The sequence below is a fragment of the Parambassis ranga genome, chromosome 4 (genome assembly GCF_900634625.1).
Source record: "Parambassis ranga chromosome 4, fParRan2.1, whole genome shotgun sequence".
Taxonomy (NCBI): domain Eukaryota; kingdom Metazoa; phylum Chordata; class Actinopteri; family Ambassidae; genus Parambassis; species Parambassis ranga.
In genome coordinates, this window is record NC_041025.1 from 1,097,967 (window position 1) to 1,124,191 (window position 26,225).

General features: G+C 38.9%; 1 protein-coding gene across 5 annotated transcripts in view; it reads right to left on the reverse strand.

Annotated features, from left to right (window-relative positions):
* The window catches only part of lpp (LIM domain containing preferred translocation partner in lipoma), a 125,854-nt gene that overhangs the window by 79,843 nt on the left and 19,786 nt on the right, over window positions 1-26,225 (reverse strand). For all 5 annotated transcript variants that reach the window (XM_028402917.1, XM_028402918.1, XM_028402921.1 and 2 more), the window contains one exon: window positions 8,722-8,921. In XM_028402917.1, the coding sequence (XP_028258718.1) occupies window positions 8,722-8,921 (200 nt within the window). The remainder of the gene's footprint in view (window positions 1-8,721; window positions 8,922-26,225) is intronic.

Sequence of the window (26,225 nt, forward strand, 5' to 3'; positions counted from 1 at the left end):
TGTAAGTACCAGCCATCTGGCCCACATGGACTTAAGCCGGGAATACACTGTGAGATTTTGGGCTGTCCCAGACGAGACGAAAGACGACCGGTGGTAATGCCGGCCGTTGTCAGCGTCTTACAACCAAAGATAACCTGAGATAAAACTCTAGGTGGTGTCAGAAATTTAGGATGACTGTCTCACAGTGTGACGGCTGCTATGACCCGTCACCCTGCGTCCACATCCTCCTCCTTGCATATCGATGTACGTCGTAACCTGTGATCGCCTGCGATTCAGTAAATGGTCATTGTACAATCTGCACGTATGAAAAAACGTCGTACCACAGTTAATTAGACCCATGTCGCATAGTGTGTCATGCAATGGTCTTAAAGAGTGCTAAATATCGCACAGTGTATAGAGGACATTAGGACAAAGCCTGGAACAGAATATAACTGCCTTTCGCATAATGTATGCAGCATGAACAAGAGAAAGAGCAACAACCGAAGAAACATTCAAATACAAGGGGAGTGTTCTGGGCGCAAATACCATGAATTATATCTCTTAGCCTGAACTTGATTTATTGCTGAAAACCTAGTCGCAGCTGCTGTTAGTATTTACACATGCTGCCAAAATAAGAGCAGGGAGGTGGGACAGTGTTGTTATGTCATGTAACGGCTGCATAGGTGTACTGCAGTGTTTAGCTAAAAAACGTCCACAGTAAATCATTGATTCTTGCTTTTTATCTGCACAATCCTGAAGTAATCAGTATTTGAATAGAAAAGAAAATCAGAGCAGTGGCTTCACTTTATGTAGCAGCAAAACCCTATAATCCTTTCCAGACAAAATGGACAGTGCTTTGAGTCCTGGGTGTCAGTCCACATGTTTTATCTCCACATACCCATTCCAAATGAGCTGTGGCAGAGGTTGAGAGCACATTGTTTTGACATAATTATGGAGCCGTTTTATTCCATCTTCCGCTGGAGAAGAGCAGCCGAGCCCTGCTCTTAATTAGCATGATATGTATAGAAGAGTGATTTATGACTTCATTTGGTTTAGAGATGCAAGGGAGGGATTTGAAGTCTTTGGAGATACTTGCTTTAAGTGTAAAGGAGTAGACAGAAATTGGCTTCTGCTACTCTACAGAGAAATCCCACAGGAAAAGAAATCGAGATCAGGAACAATAGGTGGATTTGTGTGTGTGTGTGTAACAGCAAAGAAACAAATACTGAGAAAAGGTGAACGACTTAGAGCTAGAGTCGACCTTTATTTAATCTGAGCACTTGTAAGCACAAGGCCTGAACAATTAGTCTCCTAAATGTGGTGTTAGTACGGCTTTCTGACAAGTGAGAGAGTGATTCATCAAAGGTAGAGGGGGGAGTTTTTCTTATAAACAAACTGGAGAGAGAATAAATGAAGCCAGTCAAATGTCACTGCTGTGTAAACTCTGCCAGTTTCACAACATGAAATCTTTCCACATGGCCTCTGCTGCACTGAGAATCTACTGTAAGCCTGATGCGGGTATGTAAGGTATCAGCTAGATCATATGAGCTACTAAATGAGGTAAATATTACGAACTTTAATAGAGGTTTGAGGTTACTTTTCATGTATCTTAATCTTTTTGATGAAGAATGGTTTCATTGTGCTTGTTCACTACAACCAATGAGAGCATGTGAAGAACAACTTTACAGAATCATGTGATAAATAAAGAATAGATTCTAGTAATGAAAAGCATTGTACTGACAAGCTGGAAGGCACTCAATGTAAATCATCACAGAAAGAATGAAAATTTGGCTTCAAGGGTTAAAATGGGTTTCCTCTTCGGGGTAGCTGGGGTCACCATTACAGATAAGCTAAGAAGCCCTAGAGGAGTGTTGGAGCACGTGTTGAACCCATGTAGTTAAGGTGTTAGGGGCGGATGGACCTTTAACTTGTGTGATTGATTCTTGTGTGATTTCTGAGGCAACATGACAATCCTTTCTGCCCAGCTTTACGCTATGTGCACAGCCTGTGAGGAACTACCGGCAGCTATGTTCTGTGGTAATGACATGCGGATTGGGTTTTCCAAACAGTTTCTGAGGAGTTCCCTTGTGGTTTAGCGTAACAAATCAGACCACACCAGACATTATGTACAACCTCATCTGAACTGCAAAACCTCTGGATTCATCAGTAGTAGGAAAATGCTGTCATATAGATAGACATTTGTATAGATACAGATCTATAGGTACCTTTAGGTGTAACAAAACATTAAAGTGTGGAAATGTTAAATGTTAAACAATAACTTTAATAATAACCACAAATGTGGCTAGCGAATCCGGCTAGCGACATGCTACTTCCGGTTAGCGATGTGCTACTTCCGGTTCACGGGGCGCGACACGGGACAAAAAACCGCACGGCGCATGCATGTCCGTGAACGGACTCTGTATATTACGAGGCGCCACCTAGTGGTTTGGAGGACAGCAAACACGCTGGATGAAGCCGGATTGAGTGCGGACACAAGTGTGTGCTAGCCAGATTTGAAAATAGGTCTGAACGCATCAATCCTACTCTAGCTGGAATGACTTTCTCCAGTGTGAACGGGGCCTAAAGAAGGTCTAATGAAGAGTTCCTATAATAGAATCTACAAAGGCACTTTGGCAAGTAGCCTGCACCCTTGTGAGAATTTATACATGTGTTCTGGTTTTTCCATTATATTTTTTGATCAGAGTTGTTACAGCCTGCATGAGCACCTGCATGTAAGGCTGCAATGCAAGGTCACAGCTTCAACACAGTAACTAACACACTAACTACGTTGTATATACTATATTAGAGCATCTGCCTCTAAAATCTACTTTGAGCCGAACGGCATGCATTACAACCAAAGCAAAATTCCTTTGTGTAAATTCAGTTCTGAAATTTTACTCGGCATTAAAACTTTCTTTGATAATCTAGACACAACTGTAAAAGATAAGATAAGACGTGAAGAAAATACTTCCACAGTATTTTTAACCTTTAATACTCGTAGAAAGATTTAGAGAAGTGAAATATCTCATTCTGACAATATGAGATTTTAAAAAATGACTGAAAACCTGTTATTTTACACAAGCAAAGAAAAAAAAGTACAAAACTTTTAAACGGCAACTCACTTGAACAGACTTTGCACAGTAGTTGAGATATTGTACGTGTTCTACTTAGATAAAAGTTGCCTTTGTACGCGCTCACAGCATGAGCATGTGGTATCTATGGGGATACCGACACTCATTGGTGGATTTCCTGTAAATTCTCCTGGTGACGCCCATGAGGGACTCTGACATAACAACCGGTAGTCAGTTTGCCTCTGGCCAGTCATGCAGGGAGGAATAAAAACAGCTTATGCACATGTTCAACACTTTTGAACTGCTCTGAGCAAACAATTAGCAGGTTTCTGGTAGCTTAGTGTAAAAAGTTTATTTTTTAAACAAAAACAGCACTTTCTCAGATGTTTAACTTTTACTATGATAAGCCCACTACTCAAACTTATCCAGCACGCAGAAATGAGAGGAAACACTAAATAACTTTAGTGTGGTTTGGAGGCATTTAAAAGAAGCCTTTCTTTTACACTAGAGAAGGTTATAGATTTTAATCAGATATCAAAATATTCTGAATGAACCTGCTGATGGTGACTCATCTCAGAGTGAGTCATTTCACATCGTATAAATGTTTACATTCATTACATACAGGAATCAAATCCCTTTGCCTCTTCAACGAAGCGATGAATCATGACACAAAAACAAAGACCCTCAAGACTCAAAGGATGTCTATCTCTAACACAGCTCAGTGTGCATTTGATGATTAAATGCCGATAGACAAATGACATCACTGAGAGTCAGCTGAAAGTGAATCTCTGGTGTGTTTCAAGAATATGACCTCTGTCCTCGACGTCGCACTTAACACCCTGTTCCAGTTTACAGCGAAACTGAGAAGTATCAGAGCACAGAGTAGACATTAACTTGTCATTAGTATGTGCGGATACACAGGAATCCTGCAACATGTGTGCGAAATATGCATTTCAGGATGCATTCCTGTGAGATTAAATACAAATTTGATCAAGGTTTCAAAGGAGGCTTTTTGATGAAATAGATATTTTAAATGACACTTTTGTTAATTCAGTTTAAACAAAATAGAGCCTAACATGCTTCAATGGGGTCATTTTGTTGCAGGTCTGTTGCACTGGATTGCATTATCTTGTGCAGTTATTCATCTACTCATCTACCATCCTACAGGATGTTGCATTGTAATCTACACAAACACCACAATGATGACAGTCCACTTTATAACTAGCAAAAACTAATCATAGTTTATTTCCAGTGTCGCAACTAAGAGTCTGCATAAAAAAAAGTGGAGCACAGGCTGCTCTACAAGTAAAAACAATCATGTCTGACCTGGCTATACTGCAGTACATGTGGCATCAACGTAAACCCTAAAATCTGTTGTAAGAAATTCCGAGTAAAGGGTCACTGTCTGAGTCTGTTTCACTTCCTCCTGCTGGGGGTTTATTCATAACAAGTTCTCCCAATAAGAAAAAAAAAAATCTGACGGCCGACCTCACTCACTGTGCACCACCCCATCTGCACCGCACAATAAACACAGTCTCAGAGTGCTCATTTCAGCCCCAATACTGGCCCCTGCTAGACAAAGGGGACAGCAAGGCACTGTGCCAAATTGACTTGTCCCTAATTTTTATGCTAATCCTCAATTTTTACATCAGACCATCCCCACATTTGATATAAAAGATATTAAATAAATAAAAGAGGAGCGACCCAGATAATCCGCTCATAAAGACATCTGACAAGTGCAGATGTCTGCAGATGGCTTTACACATTTGCATGTGCAAAATCCTATAAACAACCAATGATAAGTGTTGATATAAAATATTAATGTTTTAATGAAAAAGGGAATTCCTTTCTAACAAAACAGCTGTTAATTACTGAATTCTGAATATTTCTAGGTTCATTCAGCACTATGCATAATCTCAAAGGAATGCCAAAATTCCACACATTACCCAGTTTATGTAATTATTACTGTGAATGTCAACAGTTTAGGAGATAAGATCCAAAGGTCACAGGGGTCATGTAACGTTGACGTTGTAACAGCTCATAAATGTAAAACATTTACATCACAAAGTACAACAATTACACTATCTATAACTGTGTCCCCACCCTCTTTACATTGTTTCATTAATCCTCTTAATGCCCAGACAATGAATAATGGCAGGACGGTAGCAGTAGGTCTGGATTAAATGTTGGTAAAAAGAGCCATTTTGGAATCATAAGGCTTTAATGCAGCTGGCTATAAAAAAAAAAATCTCTCTGTCAGTCATAAGCGTTCGGATAAGGTAAAAGTTCATCTGCAGTGTTTAATTTTAAGAGCTGCTTTATAGCACAAGTTTTGATGCTAGTTCGGTTTAAATATAAATAGGAAGACAATTTATAATTTTGGACAAGCCTGGTAGAAAATTTGTGGACTTGAACCTATAAGGCCTGATGAACGCAGAATGCACGTGGATTATAGTGGAGACATGGACTTCATGTGAAAATCTTTGCAACACTGCAGGTGTCTCCTAACCTGGCACAAAAGATGATTTGCTAAACCTAAAGATAACTAAAGGACCATGCACCTTTATATCCAAAAGCCATGACGCCACGAACACAAAACACTGCAGTGTCAATATCAGTGAGTTGACAACCTGCTCCTGGATCAGTCCTCCTCTTTCTCCTTCTCCTCCTATCCCTCTGCCCCACCCAAAGCAACCAAGCACATTCTGTAACATCAGCCTTACTGAAAATAAAGCTGACAGAAACACCAGCAAGGTCACCAAAAGTCTGCATCATCACACCCCCTCTTATGGATATCCCTCACAAGCTGAGCTCAGACACTGAGGAACTGGAGGAGATGTTAATAGATGTCACTAAGTTGGAGTTCTCATCTCAAATCACCGCCACTAAATCATCACCAAGCAAATCTGCATCTGGCATCAGTGCAGACAGACGAGAAGAAGCCTAGGTCCTCTGCCCGACTATGCCTCACTCTACCACCATGATGAGCCCCAGAGAGAGCCTCATGTTGGTCTATCTGAACCAAGCATTTATTGCTCTCAAGTATGACTTTTCATCGCAAATATATAAAGGAAAGACAGATTTTTTGTTACTCGTGGTAAACTAGCGATTTTTTACTTCTTTGGCTGATAATTTGCTGAATATTCATAATATAGCAAAACAAATGTGTAATGTAACAGTGTGAATTGTGAAAGCCTCAGCTTCCATATGACACCTTGCTTGTTTGTGTGACTTGAAGTATCAGAGAGCTAGCCACATTATTATTGCTAGCTCTCTGATACTGGAAGGTCTGACTTTGGAAGGTCTGCCTTTGGAAGGTTATTTTTGATGATTGATAATTGATTTGCATGGTGTTGCAGTTATGTTTGAAACGTGTAAATATGACTTATATGTGCTTGTAGTGGAGTTGCTCCTGTTTAATTCGATATGCAATATGATTAATATTTTTACATGGTTAGTGCAGTGTTTTATGTTTTTTGTTGTTGTTGTAGCTGCAAAAGCCCCCCAAAATGGGGGGCCTTGGGGTGGAAAGGGTTAATGTGGCAATTCACCTTCTGTAAAAATCCATTCTTGGCAAGAATTTTTTTTTCCATGAATAATTTAATTATCAGCTACATTTTTATTTTTTCATTTGAGTAACTGAAACTTAGTTTAGACTTACGACAGAAGCTGTGGGCCATATAAAATCTGGCGGGCCAGACCTTGGACACCCATGCCTTATGGGCTTCCTTTAAATACTATATGTCACTAGCCATTCCTCATGACATCTAGACCACCTAAATATGAAACCTCTTGATGACTTTGCTCAGCTGTCATTATGTGCACTGACTTTGTGATTATGATACACTGCATGTTTGCTATAGACATATGAGCAATAAGGAACAAATATCAAATTGAAGGACTGGGGTTACTGTCTAGAAGGGAAATACCACATTTGAGGGTAACATGATGTTGTTTCATCACAGGCCTTCCATGAGCATCATAAGAACTAAAAATTGTTTTAGGCTCAACTGATATAAAGGCATATTTATGGTCTTACAATGAGGTAAATTAGATAAAAACAAAAGTGTGAATCTCTTAATGTTTTTCCATTGCCACAAAAATAACATATAACAATAATATAAATATGTGACGAATTTCAAAAAGGTAAGCAGTTATGGAGTTGAAAAAAAGAAACATACATTTAAATATTTTATTGTAATCTTTTAAAAAATGTTTATATTTATGTCTTTTAGGAGTAAAGTACTGCGTATTTGTCACGTCAGGTAAATGTCTGATTCAAACTGTTTATAACTCAAATTGAGACATGTTCCAGTGGTGGGCTCAAAAGCAGCCATCTAACAACTTTTTTTTTCTTTTACAAAACTAACATCTGGAGCACAAGATGGTCTGTAACTGGAACCACAAACCCCCACAGACAGCGCTGTTTTCAGCCTGACAGTGTGCTCATAGCTCTGGATTTCATAACCGTTTCCCCTGCTTTAGAAATGCAGGGCTCTCTGGGGAATTTGAGGGTAGATGTTTAGATAATGTTTATGATATAACATGATATAGACTGGAAGATGGCGGATAAAGAGCGTTTCAGATATTCAAGAACATTTCATGCACTGTTCTGTGTACAGTGTCTCTCTTTTTCTTATAAGACTTCATAAATGTAATAATAAAATATACATTAGTACTTTACTCATCTTATCCTATAATATGCTATAATCATTACATCATCATTACACTCTAATAAAAATGCAGACAATCTGAATATGAAAAGATTTACCCAAAATGTATTTACTATTATATATTAAAACTAATTATATCTTATAAAATAAGACTCCATCAAAAGATCCCATCAAAGGTAATTATGTGTGTCATATCGGTCTCATGTAAAGCAAGAAACTATTCCAGATAACCTCCAGATAATGCAACATAACCTTAACCAAAATGTACATTTTAATAACAATCAACAATACCAGGGCCTCTAATATTCCATATTAACTTAGTATTCGAATCTTTCATAAACACAAACCATCAGCTCCCAGGGGACTGAAAAAAGCAGACAACACACGGCTTCCTGACTGCAAACCACAGTGCTTACACTGTGTGTGTATTCAAAATCAGGCATGCAAAAACACCTCTGCAGTGTTTTCCTAGCAATTGTTTCTAGGGGGTAGTCCACCTACCAAGAAACCAATGTAGGAAAAAAAAATATAATGAAAAAACAAATAAATGCTTTATATTTGTACAAGTGCACTTTTTTTTTTTTAACGTGACTTTCCACGGTTGTTTTGTTGTCATTTATGGTCACGGTAGCTTCTCTCTGGTCTTATGTTCACAGTGTGTGTGCGTGCGCGTGTATGTGCGCGGCACAGACATGCAGACTGTTCTCCCCTCCATGCAGCCCACAGCTTCCCATTCATTTACCAGCAAGTGTCTTAAAATGCACCTTGAATGTACAAAAAAAACATACTTCCCCATTTTTTCATGCCTGTCATGAATGTATACCCTAACGCCAGACTGTTGAGCCTACAAATATGAGAAGGTATTACGCATGTGTGGGAGGACAAGACCACCGCAGCCAAGACTTATGCGCCATTTGATTTACATTGTCTGATGCTGTCTGAATGACTATGTGCAATAACTGTCTTATGTAAGTTCATCTTGTGTCCTGTGTTATTACCTGCAGGGTCAGAAAGGCCGCCTTCTCCCATCTGTTTATAAGGGTTGAATTTAGGCTTGGGTGCGACCACAGGAGCAAACTTCTTGGGAGACTGCTGCTGGGAGATGGAGATGCTTGCACTACCCAGAGATGGAGTAGTCTCCATCCGGGCAGCCACTTGTCCCGTCTGGTCATTGCCATTTGTTGGGTTCCACATTGTTCTGAAAAACAGAGACGAAACTGAGGCCCCGTGCAGTGAATCCACACAGACATCATGTGATGGGTTGGGGTTACACTTGTCAAGTGGGAGATGTTAATACCTTCATTAGAATAAAATTAACTTCATGGATATGACCTCATGGATTCAATGAATAGGCAAAGGTGAAGTTCCTTTTATGTGAGTATTACAAGTATTTACTATAAAGCCACTTCAATGTACAGGGAGAGTAGTAGTAAAAGAGGATAATGTGTAGGTGAATAGTTGGGACTAGTAATGTGGGAAAACAAAAAAAAGGAGTTGGTTTACAGCAGTTGAGACCTAAACAGTACACATTTTGTACACAGATGTCAGCATCAGTGGGAGGACAAAATGTGTACAACATTTCATGACAATCTATACATTGGTTTACCAGACATTTTTGTTTAGATCTCAAACTATGAACTTGTAATGCTAGGGGAAAAATTTGAACTGGCACTGTATTCTTTTCTCTTTGATACAACAAAATGACTGTGTCTCATCTCTGCACAAAGCATAGTTGGTCAGAACAGTCAGAAAACCACAGTGGCTTGCATGCTAAAAAATGAGGCCAGATATACTTGGACATCCTGGCATAGGAGGCATTGAGCATACTACAGTGGACATACTGGTTAATTTTCTAGCATACTAAATAGTGCATAATCAAAGACACCAGAGCACAGCATTCAACTCAGAGATGAACTGGTTAGATTTTGGATGTAAAAGGTTAAAGGTCACAGTGACCTCACAAAGCAATTAAGCACTCGAATAATAAAAATGATGACAATTTCGCTCAGAAGTCTAATAGTATAAAACAATGAAGTGATGACACTGCTCATGACATACACAGATGTAAACTGCAACTTTACAGGTTGGTGGATGCATTTAATCACAAGGCAGTAATTGCAGTTTTATGTTGTCAAAGGTGAATGTAAGCTTGACAGGTCCTGTAAAATCCAACCTACTGTGTGCACCAGCCTACCTTATAAAGGTGGTGACTGCGTCTCCACGCACATGAGATTTAAGTCTACCTTTTCTTTCAGCTATTGAGTCAGCTTTGAAAGAAGCCAGCACAATTATGTTGCAAAATAAAAAAGTAATGTACAACACACTGTGTTCTGACATATAACAATGTGTCCGATTTAATAAAGTAACAGTTGTATTCAAGTGCAGAGGAAATCACTTTGAACTCTGACTCTCTGCTTTGCTCTCACCCATGTCTGCTATGCCTACACAAGATCAACAAATCAGAAGTGTGATATGTGAGACAAAGAGAGGAGAAAACAACAAAAGGTTTTAAAAACAAAAAGACTTTGAAACAGAAAAAGTATTGAAAAATGCTGTAATCCTGATGTAACCATCAATGAGTTTTTATTGTTGATGCAGCTGTCAAAAATAAGATGAGATCAGTGGAGAGAGACAACACTGATCTACAAGACATGCAGAAAAAGCCTAATTACTTTATGAATATATTTTTTTTTTTAACTTAATTTTCTCTCTGGAGGTAGAAAATGATTTAGAGGATTTATTAAAAAGGTTACACTAGGGTTGCATTTTGTACCTATAACTGATGGCTATCACTGAGTTTATTTAACTTGTGTGGCCTTTATACAGTCACAGGGAGGAGAACAGCACCACAGAACTTGCAGTGGCTGAGCACACAAACATCTAGTATTTCACCATCACATTCTGAAATCACTTGAAATATTTGAACTATTTATATGCCGCGCTTTTCCCCATTCTTCTTTTTGCTTGTGTTTGTTGTGATGTTTTTGCTGTTTATTACCCTCACTCTGACTGATACAGGGTTTCCATTCTTTCTCCGCCGCACAGCAGAAAAGCCCACGTACCATCGTCCTTTAATATCTGTTCAATATCTGCTCCTCCTGCTGTCTGAATGGTTCTTACTTTTGATTTTTTTGTTCCCTCTCCCTGTGCTCTTAATGCTATGATTTACACTGCTGTCTCACACCCACCTGTCCTTTTAATGCAAATGCTTTCATTCCACAGTGCTCAAATGGCTAACAAAATAAAATAAAAAATTGAAAGGGGGGGAAATGATCTTAGCATGTGTGAATAAGTCTCAATATGCAACATTCTGAAAGGAAAAATTCTTTGTCAGTATGTGGCTGCATTCTTTGATGCTGGCAAATAATTCACAGTGGGATATCACTTTATGAGAACTGGGCCCTCAAGTGCACAATAAACCCACTGAAATCAGTTTGTCTGTTATTGCAAATAAACTCTCTTCAAAGCAAGTCATTTATGTGCCATTCTGGGGACACAAGCCAACACACAGATGACCTCAGTGTAAAGGATGATTCATGGTCTGCAAGCAGGGGGAGAAGACTTTCAATTGCGTTTCCTTCATTTTAGATAGAAAATCCAACTACATCAAAATAATACTGAAGGGAATTCAAATGAAAATAAAATATATATGTGGCGACATGGTGTATATTTAAAGGTTTTGATCACATTTTCTGTCCCTTAAAAAAAGTCAAAAGCTGCTTGAAAAAATACAAAATGCTGTTTTGAACTCTTGCACTGTCAAGTGGAGATAAAAACCTAAAATAAATATAGAAAATAATTCCAAAAAAGAATGTGAATGTGTGTTGTGACTCAAGGAAAAGGTGTGATTTTACTTGTTGGATGGCTCAGTTTTTCATTTTTTGAGTGCTAACAATGATTTAGACAAACATCTCTGTGGTAATTCATCTCTCAGTGATTTCTAATCTAGACATTAGCGATAGCAAATACAAACCACCATTGTTTGGTTCTATTCTTAGTGGAGATTTACATTTTAATAAATCAGAATATTATGGTTTTGTTCTGCAATGTAGCATTGAGCAAGCAGCGACCAGGGCTAAGGAATAAGGGCCCATGTCAAAAAGCTGCTTAGAGAAGCAGCAAAACATCTTCAAAGAACTCAACAAGTCCACCTGCTTTACTTCAGCCTCTCAGAGGACCTGGATGGTTGAGAACCTTCCTTCCCTGACACAGTCTTATCTACCTCTCCTGTCAATGAGTTTAATGTTGTGGCTGACTTGTGTATTTAACATTCTCCTTGAAGACTCCAGCTGCTTTTTACAGATACATGTACCTTTTCCTCAAGCAACTCAAATTAAAATACACTAACCAGTAGTGCGAAATATCCTACAAGTAAACATTACATATTAACCGCCCTCTGAGCTGTGCTGGAGACGATTGCAGCATGCAGCACTGGGGGTATGTTTTGGACAGGGTCTATAACAGACAATGAATAAATTCATGACCTAAGAATTTCCACCTCACCCACAGTGGGTGTGGGAGGAACTCAAAGTAAAGAAAGCCTATACAATGCAATTTCTGCTCTACCACATGTATATGAACACAATCTGACCCAGCAGATTTGAGACCGACTGCAATGCCAACTGTGCTATAACAACTTGCAGAGAAAGGTTGTATCATGCTTTAAGTTCATTTGCATCACCTCTGTGTAAACTAAGGTGAATAGTAACGGTCAACCCACCACAAGAAAACAAATGCACACACTCCTATGGCTACACTGTGTTGAGGCAGACAGCAGAGGTCTCGGGTACACTTGTAGTAACAAAAAGAGCCGCATCTGTATTGAAGGCTCAGTGAAGGAAAGTCAATTGTGATTGCTCGGGCAGTTACAAGATGATTCACAAAGCTGTGACAGCGTGTTTAACAGTTTTCTTTATGGGGGCATAGCAGTCGGCCTGTCTACTCACAGCTGTTCCACTGCACTTTTTACAGCTGTCATTGAGGAACCGCTGCAGGTGCTTCTGCCACATTAATCTTTCATATCCACAAAGGAAACTATCAAACAAAAGCATCCAAAGAGGACGACTGAATTCTGACAGAAAATAGCAGAGTTCAGAGAATTTTGGAGGAAAGCATGACACGCTTTCTAGCAAAAAGTCTTTGTGGCTGCACTTTTTTTACTCTCTGACACAGAAAATACTAAAAGTCTAAGCTAGGCTTAACTTAGCTTGCCGTCGTGGCCGTAGCCACCATTGAAGTCCATGTAATGTAATCTATTGTTTCGTGCACTCTGACACAAATCATCCACTTACTTTATGAAAGCTAGCCATTTCACAGTATAAAGCAGGGATGTCAAAGTCAAATACACAGAGGGCCAAAAAAACAAATTGGCTATAAGCCGGGGGCCGGACTGATTCAATGTTTATTAAAACATATTGAAATGATTGCACGTAGCCTATTGAACCAAGACCTAACACAGTGTATTATTTAATGATTAAATGAATAATCAGGAAAACATTTTTACAGCAGGCACACAGACAAGAACAAACTGCCTTCAAAGAAAAATCACGTCCTGTACATTCTTCTTCTGTAGCCTTTGTTCCGTGTCCATATTCTTGTTTTTGTCTGTGTGTTTCTTAGACGTTTCATGGCGCCTTCTTAAATTGTATTCTTTCATTACAGCCAAACTTTCTCCACACAGAAGACACACAGGTTTGCCATTTACCTCAGTGAACATGTACTCTGCCTCCCAACGAGCTTGAAACCCCCTGTTCTCAGCATCCACCTTCCGTTTAGCCATTTTTTGGGGAGGAAGTAGCTGAAACTTGACATCTGCTCTGAGTGCTAATGAATGATGAAGCCAAAGTCCGCTTGCTGCGCTGCAGTGAGTTCGCAGGTTACCTTTGCACTGTGGGAAATGTAGTATTGGTGCGTGCAAAACACCAGCGGGCGGCTACGGCCTGCGGGCCGGTTCTAATACTAATCAAATATCATCCCGGGGGCCACAGATAATTCATTCCTTGACTTTAACATATGTGGTATAAGGTTTCCAAACTCCACATTAGCACAATAGTCATGACTATTGTGACCATCACTTCCATTTTTTTTTTTTCAATCATGGTTGGGATGAGGCATTAAAACATAACTAGTTTTGGTTTTGTCAGTATCGCAGCCATAAAAATGCCAGAGACGTTTAAGATAAGTTAATTTATCTGTGATGCTTATAACTAACCAAAGTTATTACTTGCACCAGACAACAGAACCTTCTGGGAGGTTGCTCTGAAAGACTTAACCGGCCTCTCAAGGTAAAACAGTGACCGACAACTATGGTACAGTAAGAAATGAATGGTGTGTGCAACTGCTGTACAGTGTGCACATACATCTGTCCTACAACACAGAGAAACTGTAATATTTCAGAGAGGACATTTTTACTGTTACCTTCTTTTTCTAAGCTTAATGTGGAGTCATTTTCACACAAAAGTATCTTTTTTATTTTACTATAAACAGATTTAAATATTTTGATATTCTGTGAATATTATAAGCCAAGGAGATGGAGCCGTTGAAGCTGAGGCCTGAAGGACATCATTCCAAGCAAAATAAATGTGGTTGGTGGAAAAGCAAGAGCTCCCTTACACTAGGTCTCTGTGTTAGGCTGGTTATTCAGGGGAGATTTTAGGTATGTGTTAAGCAAATCAAAGCCAAAGTCATTCCTGGTTTATACCTCATTTATTACTAATGGAAATTATAATACTGTAAATGCTTAAAGAGCATCACACATTAGTCTGTGATCCTGCATATCTTATAGTTCAATTGAGAAACTGTACCTAGATTTAAAGGGCAGTTATTGTGCCTTATTTCCACCTTGTCCCATGAGTAGACTTCGGTTAAAGCTACACAGCTCTTGGTTCACTAGGCACTGATCAAAACATCACTTCAAAAAGACACTCAAAAAAGAGATGAAGATGGAGATCCACTTTGGCTGGCAGATTTTTCATACCAAATAGAGGGGCTGTAGGCGACTGGGATTAGCACTCATGGTTCGTGATGCAACGTGCAGAGGATCAGCCATGCAGATCAAAATGCTTTAAAAATTAAAGGTTCCCATCTGCAAGAGGTTGTTGCTGAGTCTTCCCAGTGTTGGACTTGCTCTGCTTTATAGGGCTGGTTGAATGGCTGAATAGGTTAATATGACATTACACAAACAAGCGCTTACTCCCCGCGTTCTGCTGTTTGGAAACTGGGAAGAGCAAAAGAGTTCAAGTGGTCATTACGGATCTCGAAATGTTTTGTGTACAAGGGTAAATATTTGAAGGTACCGCAATTCTGACACCATGCCATGTGCTGACATATTAATAAAAGCAAAAAGCCCTTTTGGACCTCTTTCAACTGTTAAAAATTTTATAGTGGAAGCGCAATACCACTGTCAGGGCATCAGAGGACTGGGCAAGTTAAACATCATGTTCTGAAACATAGCCACTGCAAACACTACAGCTACATGACAAGATTATCTAAAACACAAGCACAAGAGCAAAGACTGGCATTTTATTACTGATGGTGCTACTTCTATTACCCTTATATTTCTTTTTAATGAACTTTCAATTTAGACACCTTTTTCTTCTGTTATGTCTACAGTAGAATCAATCAAAGGTTAGATGTAGCCAAGCAGGGTAAATAACAGTATTTGTGGGTTTGGCCCTCAGCTTATCACTTGTCAAGAAAATTTCATCAGTGGAAGAACAGAACCTGTCACAATAAAGCTGAACCTGTGTCTTCACTTCTACAGAAAAGGTCTGAATTCACTATGTAGGAAGAAAAGGTTTTCTCTGGAAAGATCTTGATGCATTACAGTGAAGCAATCTCACCTCTAATGCCAACAACAATCCATCCTGTTTCAACACCTGCTGTAAGTCAGTCCTTGCACCAGCCATAGACACAAACCAACACTGACAGCTAGGAGTGAGAAGGCTAGCAGGCAAAATCAACTTTTTGTTGTGTCAAAGCAGCTATGCTCAAAGCTCTGTAAAGAAAAGAGTCTCAATCACAACTAATCTGGTCCACACTCAGACAGTGACCTGACAAGAGGTGGCTGGTTCTGGTGTGACATAAGTGGAAGGGCAGCAAATGTTCCCCAGAGAGACGGGAAGAAACTTGTTGGGCTGGTTGTGGCAACAGACATTAACGGTTACTTGTCTGCCTTCTATACCTGCAATGCGCTCTTTGTTTCCCATCTACTATGACACAGATCTACATGAGACTATTTCAATCATTCATTATCAGGTGGTTTAATCATTTTTGATGAAAGGTGGTGCTTCAAAATGTCACTGGATTGACAGAAATGTGCCACACTTTGCAGGAATCTGAGTTTTCCTCTTACATAAGCAGGGCTCCGTTTGGCCTGAACATTTGAGACCTGAGTGTACACTGAGCTATCAGAACGTCAGTGCAGAGCCCATCATAATTAGGCTAATTACACAGAGGGATAATATGAAGGTTAATCAAATGATAAACATGGCAAATACAGATTTGTTTTCCCCATTAGCTATTGTGAAGAGCCCAACCAGTTGATAACCATTACAAATGAGATTTGGAGCTGTGACTACTACAAAGACTACCAACCCCACCCCCCACCAAACACCCCGCACAACCACCCTGAGCAAAGAACAAGAAACAAGCGGGTGAGAAATGAAAAGGCAGCTTCACGGCTTTCACTTAAATGTTTTGACATTATCTGAAGTGTATTCTCTAGCGGAAAGGTGTGTAGTAACAGATACTGTACATCTGAGGTTATTTGGTCATATATTACACTGCTCTTAAAAAAGTGTTTCACTTTCCATTTTCAAAGGAACTAAACATCCTACATACACATCCAATTTAACTGGTCTTCTCTCGTTTAAATATGGTTTTAAGGGTTAAAATTTGTCTGTGTGCCCATGTGTGTACAAACATAAGATACGATTACAAAAAAGATCCAAGACCCTGGGGCCAAACAAGACAGGGAGCCTCAGGGGAAGAGACAGCCACCATCAGAGGGGGCAAAATGACCAACAACAGACACAAAAAGAGTAAAAAGGGCCATAAAATGACTATTACAGACTATGAACAGCCATGACTGCAAAGACACACAAAATGATATACATCAACAAATTTAAAAAATGACAATGACCGAAAGAACAATTATAAAACCCAACAAACAGACAAATTAGATAGATTACAATTTCAATCACACGATTTCAAAAAGACGCTGCAAAATATCAACAGACACAAAATTACCACGAAGAGAGCAAAAATTTAACACCAAAGCTGCAACATGGCAACAAAGCTGCAACAGACGCACAAAAAGCAACAACCAAAAGGAGACAAACATAAAAACAACCACAAAATGAGGCATTATAATCCTTTGAATGCAACGCTTTCTTCCAGGGACTGACTTTGCATTCTTCCAATGTTTTTTTTTAATAATGTTTCTATTATTTACAGAGAAACAGTTTTCTCTACACTTGTTTTCTGTCATGAAGAATGTCATTATTCATTCCAAAGTTTCACAATGAAGTGTATACTGCATGATGGGCATAAATAATATCTACTGATTCCACTATACAACAGCCATGGTTGTTAAAGTAACACCTTAAAACTTCCTAACAAGATCTGCATGACTTTTTTTGAACAGCTGTTGAGTAGTTTACTTGAGTTGTTGGCCTTTGCTCCCTAATGACAGCAGCATAACTTTTCTGTAAATATGGGAATCTGACTTTAATGCTGACTGACAGCTTGTATTGGCTTGGGATATATCAAATAGAATTGGATGGCTTGCATGACTGGAGTATGTGCTTCTTGATACTGCAAGTGGTAAGATGCGACGTCTCAGGAGTTTATCTTATCTGAGTCTCAGGAGGTTACTGACTGACAGCTGTAAATATATCACAACACAACCATCTCTCGCATACCTCTGTGGTAGATAGCAGACTTGAAAAATAATATATTTGCATCAACAATAAACAAAGAAAGCATCGGTATATTTCACATTTTCAGAAAATCAATAGCAAATGACAGAAGATGATCTGCCTTCGGTTGATTTTAACACAAACTGTTCAGCTACATATGAATGGAGTGCCGCACCTCTAATAGCATTAATACAGTTTCACATACACTGTTTAAGAAGACATTAACCTTCAATGAGGAAAATCTAAAATAGGCTGTTAGCAAGTAAATGTAGCTGTACACCTGACTCTGTCAGACACTGAAAGCACTCATTTACCCCCACTTATAAAACGCATATGAGCTACTGGCAGTAGTTCAGTAGTAACTGATGAATATTTGGACTGGATTTAAAAAAAAAAGAAAAGAAAGTCATGATACAACAAGTTTATAGCAGCACTGAAAGTGACTTCGAGCAACACAAGATATTATAAAGGGGGAAAAATCCAAACCTACATGGCCCTGTGTGAAAAGTGATTTTACTGTTGGTATGATGTTCCTTTCCTAAAATGCTGTGTTACTTTTACTCTCGATGTAATGGGACACACACACAGGTGAGGCCTGCAGTTCTTTGGATGTTGTTCTGGGGTCTTTTGTGACCACTTAGATGAGTCGTCACCACTGTTCCACATTTTCGCCATTTGTGGAAAATGGCTCTCTGTGAACTGTGGTTCACTGGAGTCCCAAAGCTTTAGAAATGCCTTTAGAACCTAGTCCAGACTGATAGATCTCCATTACTTTGTTTCTCATTTGTTCCTGAATTTCCTTGGATAGCAGCACGATGTCTGTCTTTTAAGGATCTTCTGGTCTGCTCCACTTTGTCAGGCAGCTCCTATTTAGGTGATTTCTTGACTGAGAACAGGTGTGGCAGCAATCAGGCCCAGGTGTGGCTAGAGAAATGCTGTTGAGAATGCTTTAACAAAAAATATAAAACGCTAAACAACTTAATGAAATGTAACCTTTGAGGATATTTAAAAATTGAACCCAAAATCTGGACATGAGTGGTGGCCCAGCTGTCTAATAAACCCAATCTAACCAGGAAAACATACTGTGACGTCAATATTTCCGTCTTGGAAATAACCGACTATCCATATGTCACAGTATGTGGCTTAATTAGTTCCACCAAACACAGATTCACCCTCTCGAGGCAGACCTTCATGGGTAAAATGGACTCATGATCAGATGATCTAGGTCTAGAAAGCTGTTCTGGCTCTCTAAACCATCAACGACCCAAACTGCCTTTCAGTCCGCTTTTAAAAGATTACAGCTCTGTTGTGCCTGTGACGCCCCCCAAATTAAATTAAACTATTAATCCGGAAACTGCAGAGGTGACAATGAAGGACCATTATTTAACACTGGCCTATAGCTACACATGTCACTCTCGGATAGGTAGCTAATAGGCCCCTTTGGCTGTGAAGCAGATCGAGGCAAAGTCAACAAAGTAATACTTATCTGCGAGGGAACAACAGTGAGAGAGAGCTGCAGACTTGCCTTGAAAAGATAAAACATCACATCAAGCCATCATTAATTGGTCTCATTTGACAGACACTATCCCAGAGCATCTTATAACAGCAGAGAAAATGCTGATCATACAACAGGAACACTTCTGAAACCACCTAAATGGCAACATGTTCAACTTTGACTTAACGGTTGACTTTCATTGGTGTCTGCAGAATGCTAAGAAGTCAGTCTGAACAGGGTCTGCTGGTTGGATACAAAAACTATTTTTAATATCTGTTCATTGTGGTAGAATCAGCGTTCTAAAGATATACTGTATGCTAAAAAATCATCAAATCTGAGAGGACTTGGACAGCAGCACTGGGCGTTTCAAGTACAACCTATAGTGTGAGTCTAGGTGATAATTAAGTTGACTGAGGCTTCTCAGAAACACAAACACACACACACACACAAAGACTAAAAACTCTCTGAAATGTGATTTATGTAGACACAAACCGAGTGGAATCCTCACCTCATCTCATGAGAAAAGCATGGATTGTAAAGGGACACATTTTTAGGGTTGGAGTTAATTATGATCCTGATCTCACAAACAGGTCAATTGTCTGGCTGTAGAAGTGTAACTGCTTGGTTGGTGAAGAAGAAATATGATGAAATGGAGACAAGCTTGCAATTTGGGGGAATCACAATGTCAACTGTGTGTGTCTTTATAATTGTATGTATGTGTGGTGTGGGAGCTGTAAATCAGATTTGGATGTGTGTTTATTTAGACCTTCTGGAGATTGGAATGGATATGGTTGTCTCTGCATTGATAATGAGGTGTAACATGCAAGCAGAAAAAATAGTTTAAACTTCAGCTTAACTTAAAGCAATATTGTGTTTTTGAAAAAATAGAACAAATGGAAACTGTGTCCATGATTAACACCTAAAAGTCATGACTGTAACAAAATACTTTGAAGTATCAGTGCTGGTCTCAATGTATAATTTGAAATGTGAAACAACAATGGTCCTGAGAAATCTGTGTAGATAACCAATTAAAAATAGTTTTCAATGACCTCATTGACCTTTCTTCAGTCTTTCATAGTGACTGTTCTGCCTCATTTGTTTCAGTCTGTTCTGCATTTGTCAAACAGCCAATTCCCATAAAATGTATGCTTTCAGAGAATTAAGAGACTGCAGCAAAAGGTGTTTTCTGAACCACAAACATGACAGCATATAGTGCTTATCTAGTGCTTATCTAGCAGCTGTTTAGGGGAAACACTTCACACTAGATATGCTGAATGTCTTACATTTAAACAGAAGAGTGTTTGAGTTATTGTGTTTAAATACATACTGCATCACACTGCAATACAACACCTAATTAGATACATGATAAGCACACACCAAGCACACACTATTCCTGGTAAGTTACACTCTGATGTGAATAAATTATTTTAATTACTTAAGATTTAAATTCAAAAAAAGGGTAGAGGATGCTCAGCACAGATTTTTTTCTAGTTCACCATTCTATGCTCTCATTTTCATTCTGTCACAAACAATGTGAAAAACGGAAATAAATGGGCTTCCAAAGCATTTTGGAATGAGTACACTATATCATTCTTTTTAAAGATTTAAAGTGGTATAAAGACTTTTAACATGTTTAAGTACCAAGATAAAATCAATTTATCTTTTTATTTTGTGTATTTTATTATTGTATGTATTTTTTTTCTTTTATTCCTAGCATATGACAGTATAACAAATAATATGGCCACCTGTTCTTCATACAGAGCATCTTAGATAAGGTTTACCTAAAAAAACTGGTAGGGACGTTACACACACACACACTTAACGTAACGCCGCGATGCTGGAAGAAGGCGTACTCGTACTCGTGAACGGTGACAGAAACGAGAGAAGAACAGACACACGGACACGTTTGATGTCAAGACAAACAAGACGGTTTGCAAACCGTGTGGAGCGACTATCAGCGGTAAAAACACAACAAACCTGAAGCGACATTTGCAGACGAGTCATCTTAACTTCCGCTCAAAGATACACGTGACAAAATCTATAAATTAAGACACCGCTGCTGATGGTTTTACAGCATGTGACCTGTTTCTAAGTTGTCACTGAAGTATTTTGCTGTAGTTATGGAGGATTCATGAAGAAGGTCATGACTGAATGTTTGTTTTAAACAACAAAAGCTAAAGCTGTGCCTGTTTTTACTGCGCAATCAAACCTTAATAATTTCAACTAAATCTGCCGATGATTAAAATATTATATATATATATATATATATAGATACTAACTAAAACTAGACTAAAATGAAATGACATTTTAGTCACAAGACTAAAATGAAAACAAAATCAAAGATTGCTGCCAAAATTAACACTGCAACAGCGATGGAAAACAAACTGCGGACTGGTGATTGGAAAGCTAGGCATAAAAAGAGAGAAAAAAAGTCGCAGAAGAAATAATCCCTATATATATATATATATATACACTGCAAGAACAGTGGATTAGCAGATTTCCTCCCAGCCTCACTGCCATATGCTGCTGTACTTCCACCTTTCCTTCACACACTGAAAGTGTTCAGATAAAACCTCATCAAACATCTTCAAAACAGCTCCTTGAATTACAGTCCCTCTGTACGTTGCTATCAACACAAACATCAAGTCACAATTCTTTCAAAACACTAAATTACAACACTTGTGCTTTCTTTAGTGAACTCACAACAAATGTGTTCATTTATCATTCAGAGACAGTAATCGGGCATATTCCCCACTTAAGCAAGGCTGAGATTTCCAAACCTTTTCATATCACAGGTATTGAGCTGTTATTTTATGTTGAACACAGCTTATCCTCTGCTGCTACAATGAGTGCTGCACATCCATCCCCTTATTCAAACTTGTATTGGGTTTGGCTTGGGGACATAATCCCTTCCCTAGCTCCCTCACTGGCAAGGCCACATAGAATCAACTCATCAATAACACTTTGTTTACTGAATACAGATGTCTTTGCTGGAGAATCCTTTCAGCACAGCACAGATGAATGAATGTAAGCTTGTGACAAAATCATCTGAGCTTTTTAAATACTTGAGCTACCATTAAAGCAATTGCAGCAGACAGAGATTTCACACTGCAATTGTATCCACATCATTTGGGTTCAGCCCGATGAAAGACACCGACAATAAACCCTGTGTGTTTTTCTTGACTCTTTGTCTTGACTTGTAGGTATTGCCTCAGTTGTGCACAGAAAGGGGGCCAGTGAGTTGGCAGCCAGAGCACACTTTCCTTCACACTGCCTGTATTCTTCTGTGCTGAACTACAGGACTACAGGTATATAACAATGAGCAGCTTTTGGACCATTCAGCCACTTCTTCATCTCACACTGAACCACTGATGAAGTACTATCTAAGTACAGTATGGTGTCAGCAGTTAGCCTAAACTGTAAGATCATAGCATCAGATGTGAGTGGAGAAAGGACACTTCCTTGATTCTGAAATGAAGATCTTTTTTTTTCTATCTAGTACACAATGTGATTTAATTTAGATCTATCAGAGAACATCACTAAGGGATTTTCATCCACAGTGGATGAAGAGCTCTGGGATTTCTTGACAAACATATTAGCTCACAGCTGTGTTTTTGTTTTTTTAAAGTTCTTGAAAGACCTTAGTTGAGAACCAAATGCAGGCCATTGTAAATCTAAACATTGGACACATTTGGATTTCTGTTAAGAGAAATCAGATGTTTGTCCAACTCCTGTAGAAAAACAAAGTGCTGAAATCCTGCTTGGCCAGAAGCATCTGTGCAGCATGACTTAATTCTCTGGGCCTTAGTCCTTATGCCCAGTTACTTAATCCTTTACTTCTCTACTGCTCACTCTGCAGCACTGTGACCCTCAGTGACACCCAAAGAAGATTAATTGAAAAGTTAAACTAGTTGTTTTTGGGCAGTTTTATTTTTAATTGACTGAAAGCTACTGCTGTTTATTTGTTCCAGCTGCTTAAAACTAATCCAAACAAGTGCACAGGGCCATCTAAAAATCCTGCCAGGGTATCTATGTCAGCCCTCCTAATCACGTTGGGCTTGTTTTAATCTAATCTTTCCATCTTAAGCATGTCTTATTTACTTGTTTTCTGTGCCTCACTTTCGTTGTAGAAGGTGATCCCAGCTCAGCTGTGTATCATCACATGCTCCAGTTTCACTGAAAACTGCAGTGATTGCTTAAGAATAGTCCTTCATCCGCAAAGTGCAAACATGTTGGCTGAAAACAAAGGCTGGACAATTGCTCAATCATATGCTAGTTTGATACACAGTTATTTGCATTTCCATTGCATTGTTAAGACATGTGGGAAATAGTTGAGAATATATTTTACCTTTTCTTAGTGTAAACCTACACAGTACATACAGGTACCCCTCAGTCACTGACATCATCACAGGTTTGATGTGTATTTTTTGGGAAACCATAAAAGATAAAGAAATGCAGAAAAACAAGGAAGGCAGAAAAGAAAGGGGAAAACGAGTCAGAAAGATTACTCCTGTGACATGACTGTACTCTCAGTCTCATTCATCCAAATCTCCCAAATGTGATGTTAATGAGGCACATGGTCCCATGATAATAGACACCACAACAGAGCAATCACAGCTCTTTGTTAAGCAGTGCTTATAATTACAAAACACTAGAGGCACCATGTAGGCAAAAAAAAACAAAAGAAAAATTCAATTGTGTTTTGCTCTGGTCCCTATAAGGAGGTCCTAATTTTCTACACACTTTAGGTCACAAAGAACTATGGCTGTCAATTTAATATTGATTTTTACTTTGTGTAGGTGTACATACTGAATTCATTTTGGACACTTCTCAAAGCATTTTCTATGTGACGTTGATTGGGTCATTGCTCTTGCAGAATGAAAACCAGCCACATCACTACCAGCTAAGTAAATGATAAGCGCAAGGCATGATGGTACATGTTGCTAACGTACTGACCATTTCTTGTAAGCTACTTTTCGTGATGCATTTGGTATCGACACATTGAGTGCACTGCATAGGGTTTAATGATTCTCACTACACATTCAGACAAGACTACTACATTGGGCACTGTAGTGAGTAGGGCTGATTTTGGAGACAAGCCTTGACATTACATGACATTGACACAGCAGCACACAGAACAGGAAGCTGTGTGAGGTCGGTGATGTGAAAAATATTTACATGAAAGTTAAAGTAATGTTCATGCTAAAAAAGAACACCGAATTGCCAAAAGTGGGAACAGTTATGGCTAAAGTGCTGCAGGGCACTGCCACACAACCCAGACAGATAGCAGCTATAGTGGCTAACGGAGAGGCGCTTGGCTAAAAAAAATGCTGGTGCCAAGGACTGGGCCATCATATCCTTCGATATTCTTCTTCCCCTCTCTGTATGGAGACAAGGCTATGAACTTATATGGGTAAATAGAAACAAAATATAATTGTGACTTGCAATGAGAGAGCTTCAGAAGTGTGAGACATTACAAGTGTTCACTTGTATAGTCCTTTCCTCGATTTAACTGTCAACAATGAGATGACCACCTGATCTCCTTGCACTGTGTTTTGATGTTAGTCAGACTACTGCAGAAGAAGTTTTGTCCATTTCTTCAACCGATGGTTGTCATATCCCTAATATACAAATATAATATAGAAAAAAATAGGTTTTTTACTAAGTAGTACAACCATGGTTGTCATGAGTAGCAGGGGTCAGTCTCAGTGAAAACGTTGAAAGGACAAAAAAACACACACAATGACAGCTGCAGCACCTTCTGAAACCAAGCAACCACATGCAGATTAATAAGTAGCCTCCTCTCACTCGATGGCCCTTCATTTTCTATCTATTGCTCAGTCAACAATACATTTCCAAGATTATTTGCCTCCTCTTTTGGGAAGATATCATGTAGTCCATCCTTATACAGATGATCGTCTTCACTGTTTTTTTGAGTACATACATGAAGCCAAGGCTTTAGTCAGCTAGAGAAAAAACTCTGACATACTGTACATTGCCTGCTTATAGTTAAAACTGTGAGAATGCAATAAAAGTTACCCATCATACCTGTACTGTATATAACTGATATCAGCAGCAAAGGAAATCTTTAAGACACTAAGCAAAATAAAACAAACAAACATACAGTGTGTTTGAAAAAGACTGTATGTGGATGTTTTCGCTTTAGTTGTGAAAGCTGTGCATACACAATACATATGCATACACGGTGTACTGCGGAGATTAACAGGTTGTAAAAACACTGGAGCGAATGTAAGGAGGTGTTTGAATCCGAGTTAGGATTTAGGGTTTTTGTAAAAGATGTGTCCATAGAGGTACTGTAATTGCTGTGCATACAGTAGGATGGTATTAGGTTGGACAGAAACGCATGGATATTGAATGAGATCGCATCATTTCCTACAGAGACGGCCACAATATAGCTTCCCTGCTGCAGACCAGCAAAAACTAAAGGATTTTCCTCTTTACATAAAAGTCCCTACACTCTGAAATGAGTCAAGAAAACCCATTTAACTACATGTCTACAATCCCAACAAAGAGTTAAGCATTTTAAATTCTACTGTGAAGCTCAACTGTTCTTGAAATTCAGCTGGCAGCCAGCCTCCCTAGTCATCCGTCGATTTGATGTGTGCTTCAAGAATCTGGCTCAAACAGACAAAGTGGGCGCCAGGAATCCAAGCAAACAGTCAGAGAAACCAAGAACCGTCCATGGCAACTAAAGTTTACGCCATCGCTGTGGCCTAGTCATCCAAGGTGGTCTCAATCAGTTCCACTTCTTTGCAATTTGTTGCCTGTGCTGGTGAGTTTTGGTGGATGAGATATGGAACTTGATAATATCATTCCAAAATCTGTGCCCAAAGAAATAATGCAAATATTGTCATGAAATTGCTCACATTGCTCTCTTTAATATGAAGCCCAGTAACTGTGCATATATAGATCTTTTGTTAAAAGATCACTACACCAGAGAGAGAGTGGCTGCATTTTATTAACTAACACTAGATTCATTTACACTCTGCTCATATGACTGCTACAAATGCAAAATAACACATTGACATGATTTTTTAACAATGTAAAGCAATTAGTAAAAACCTTG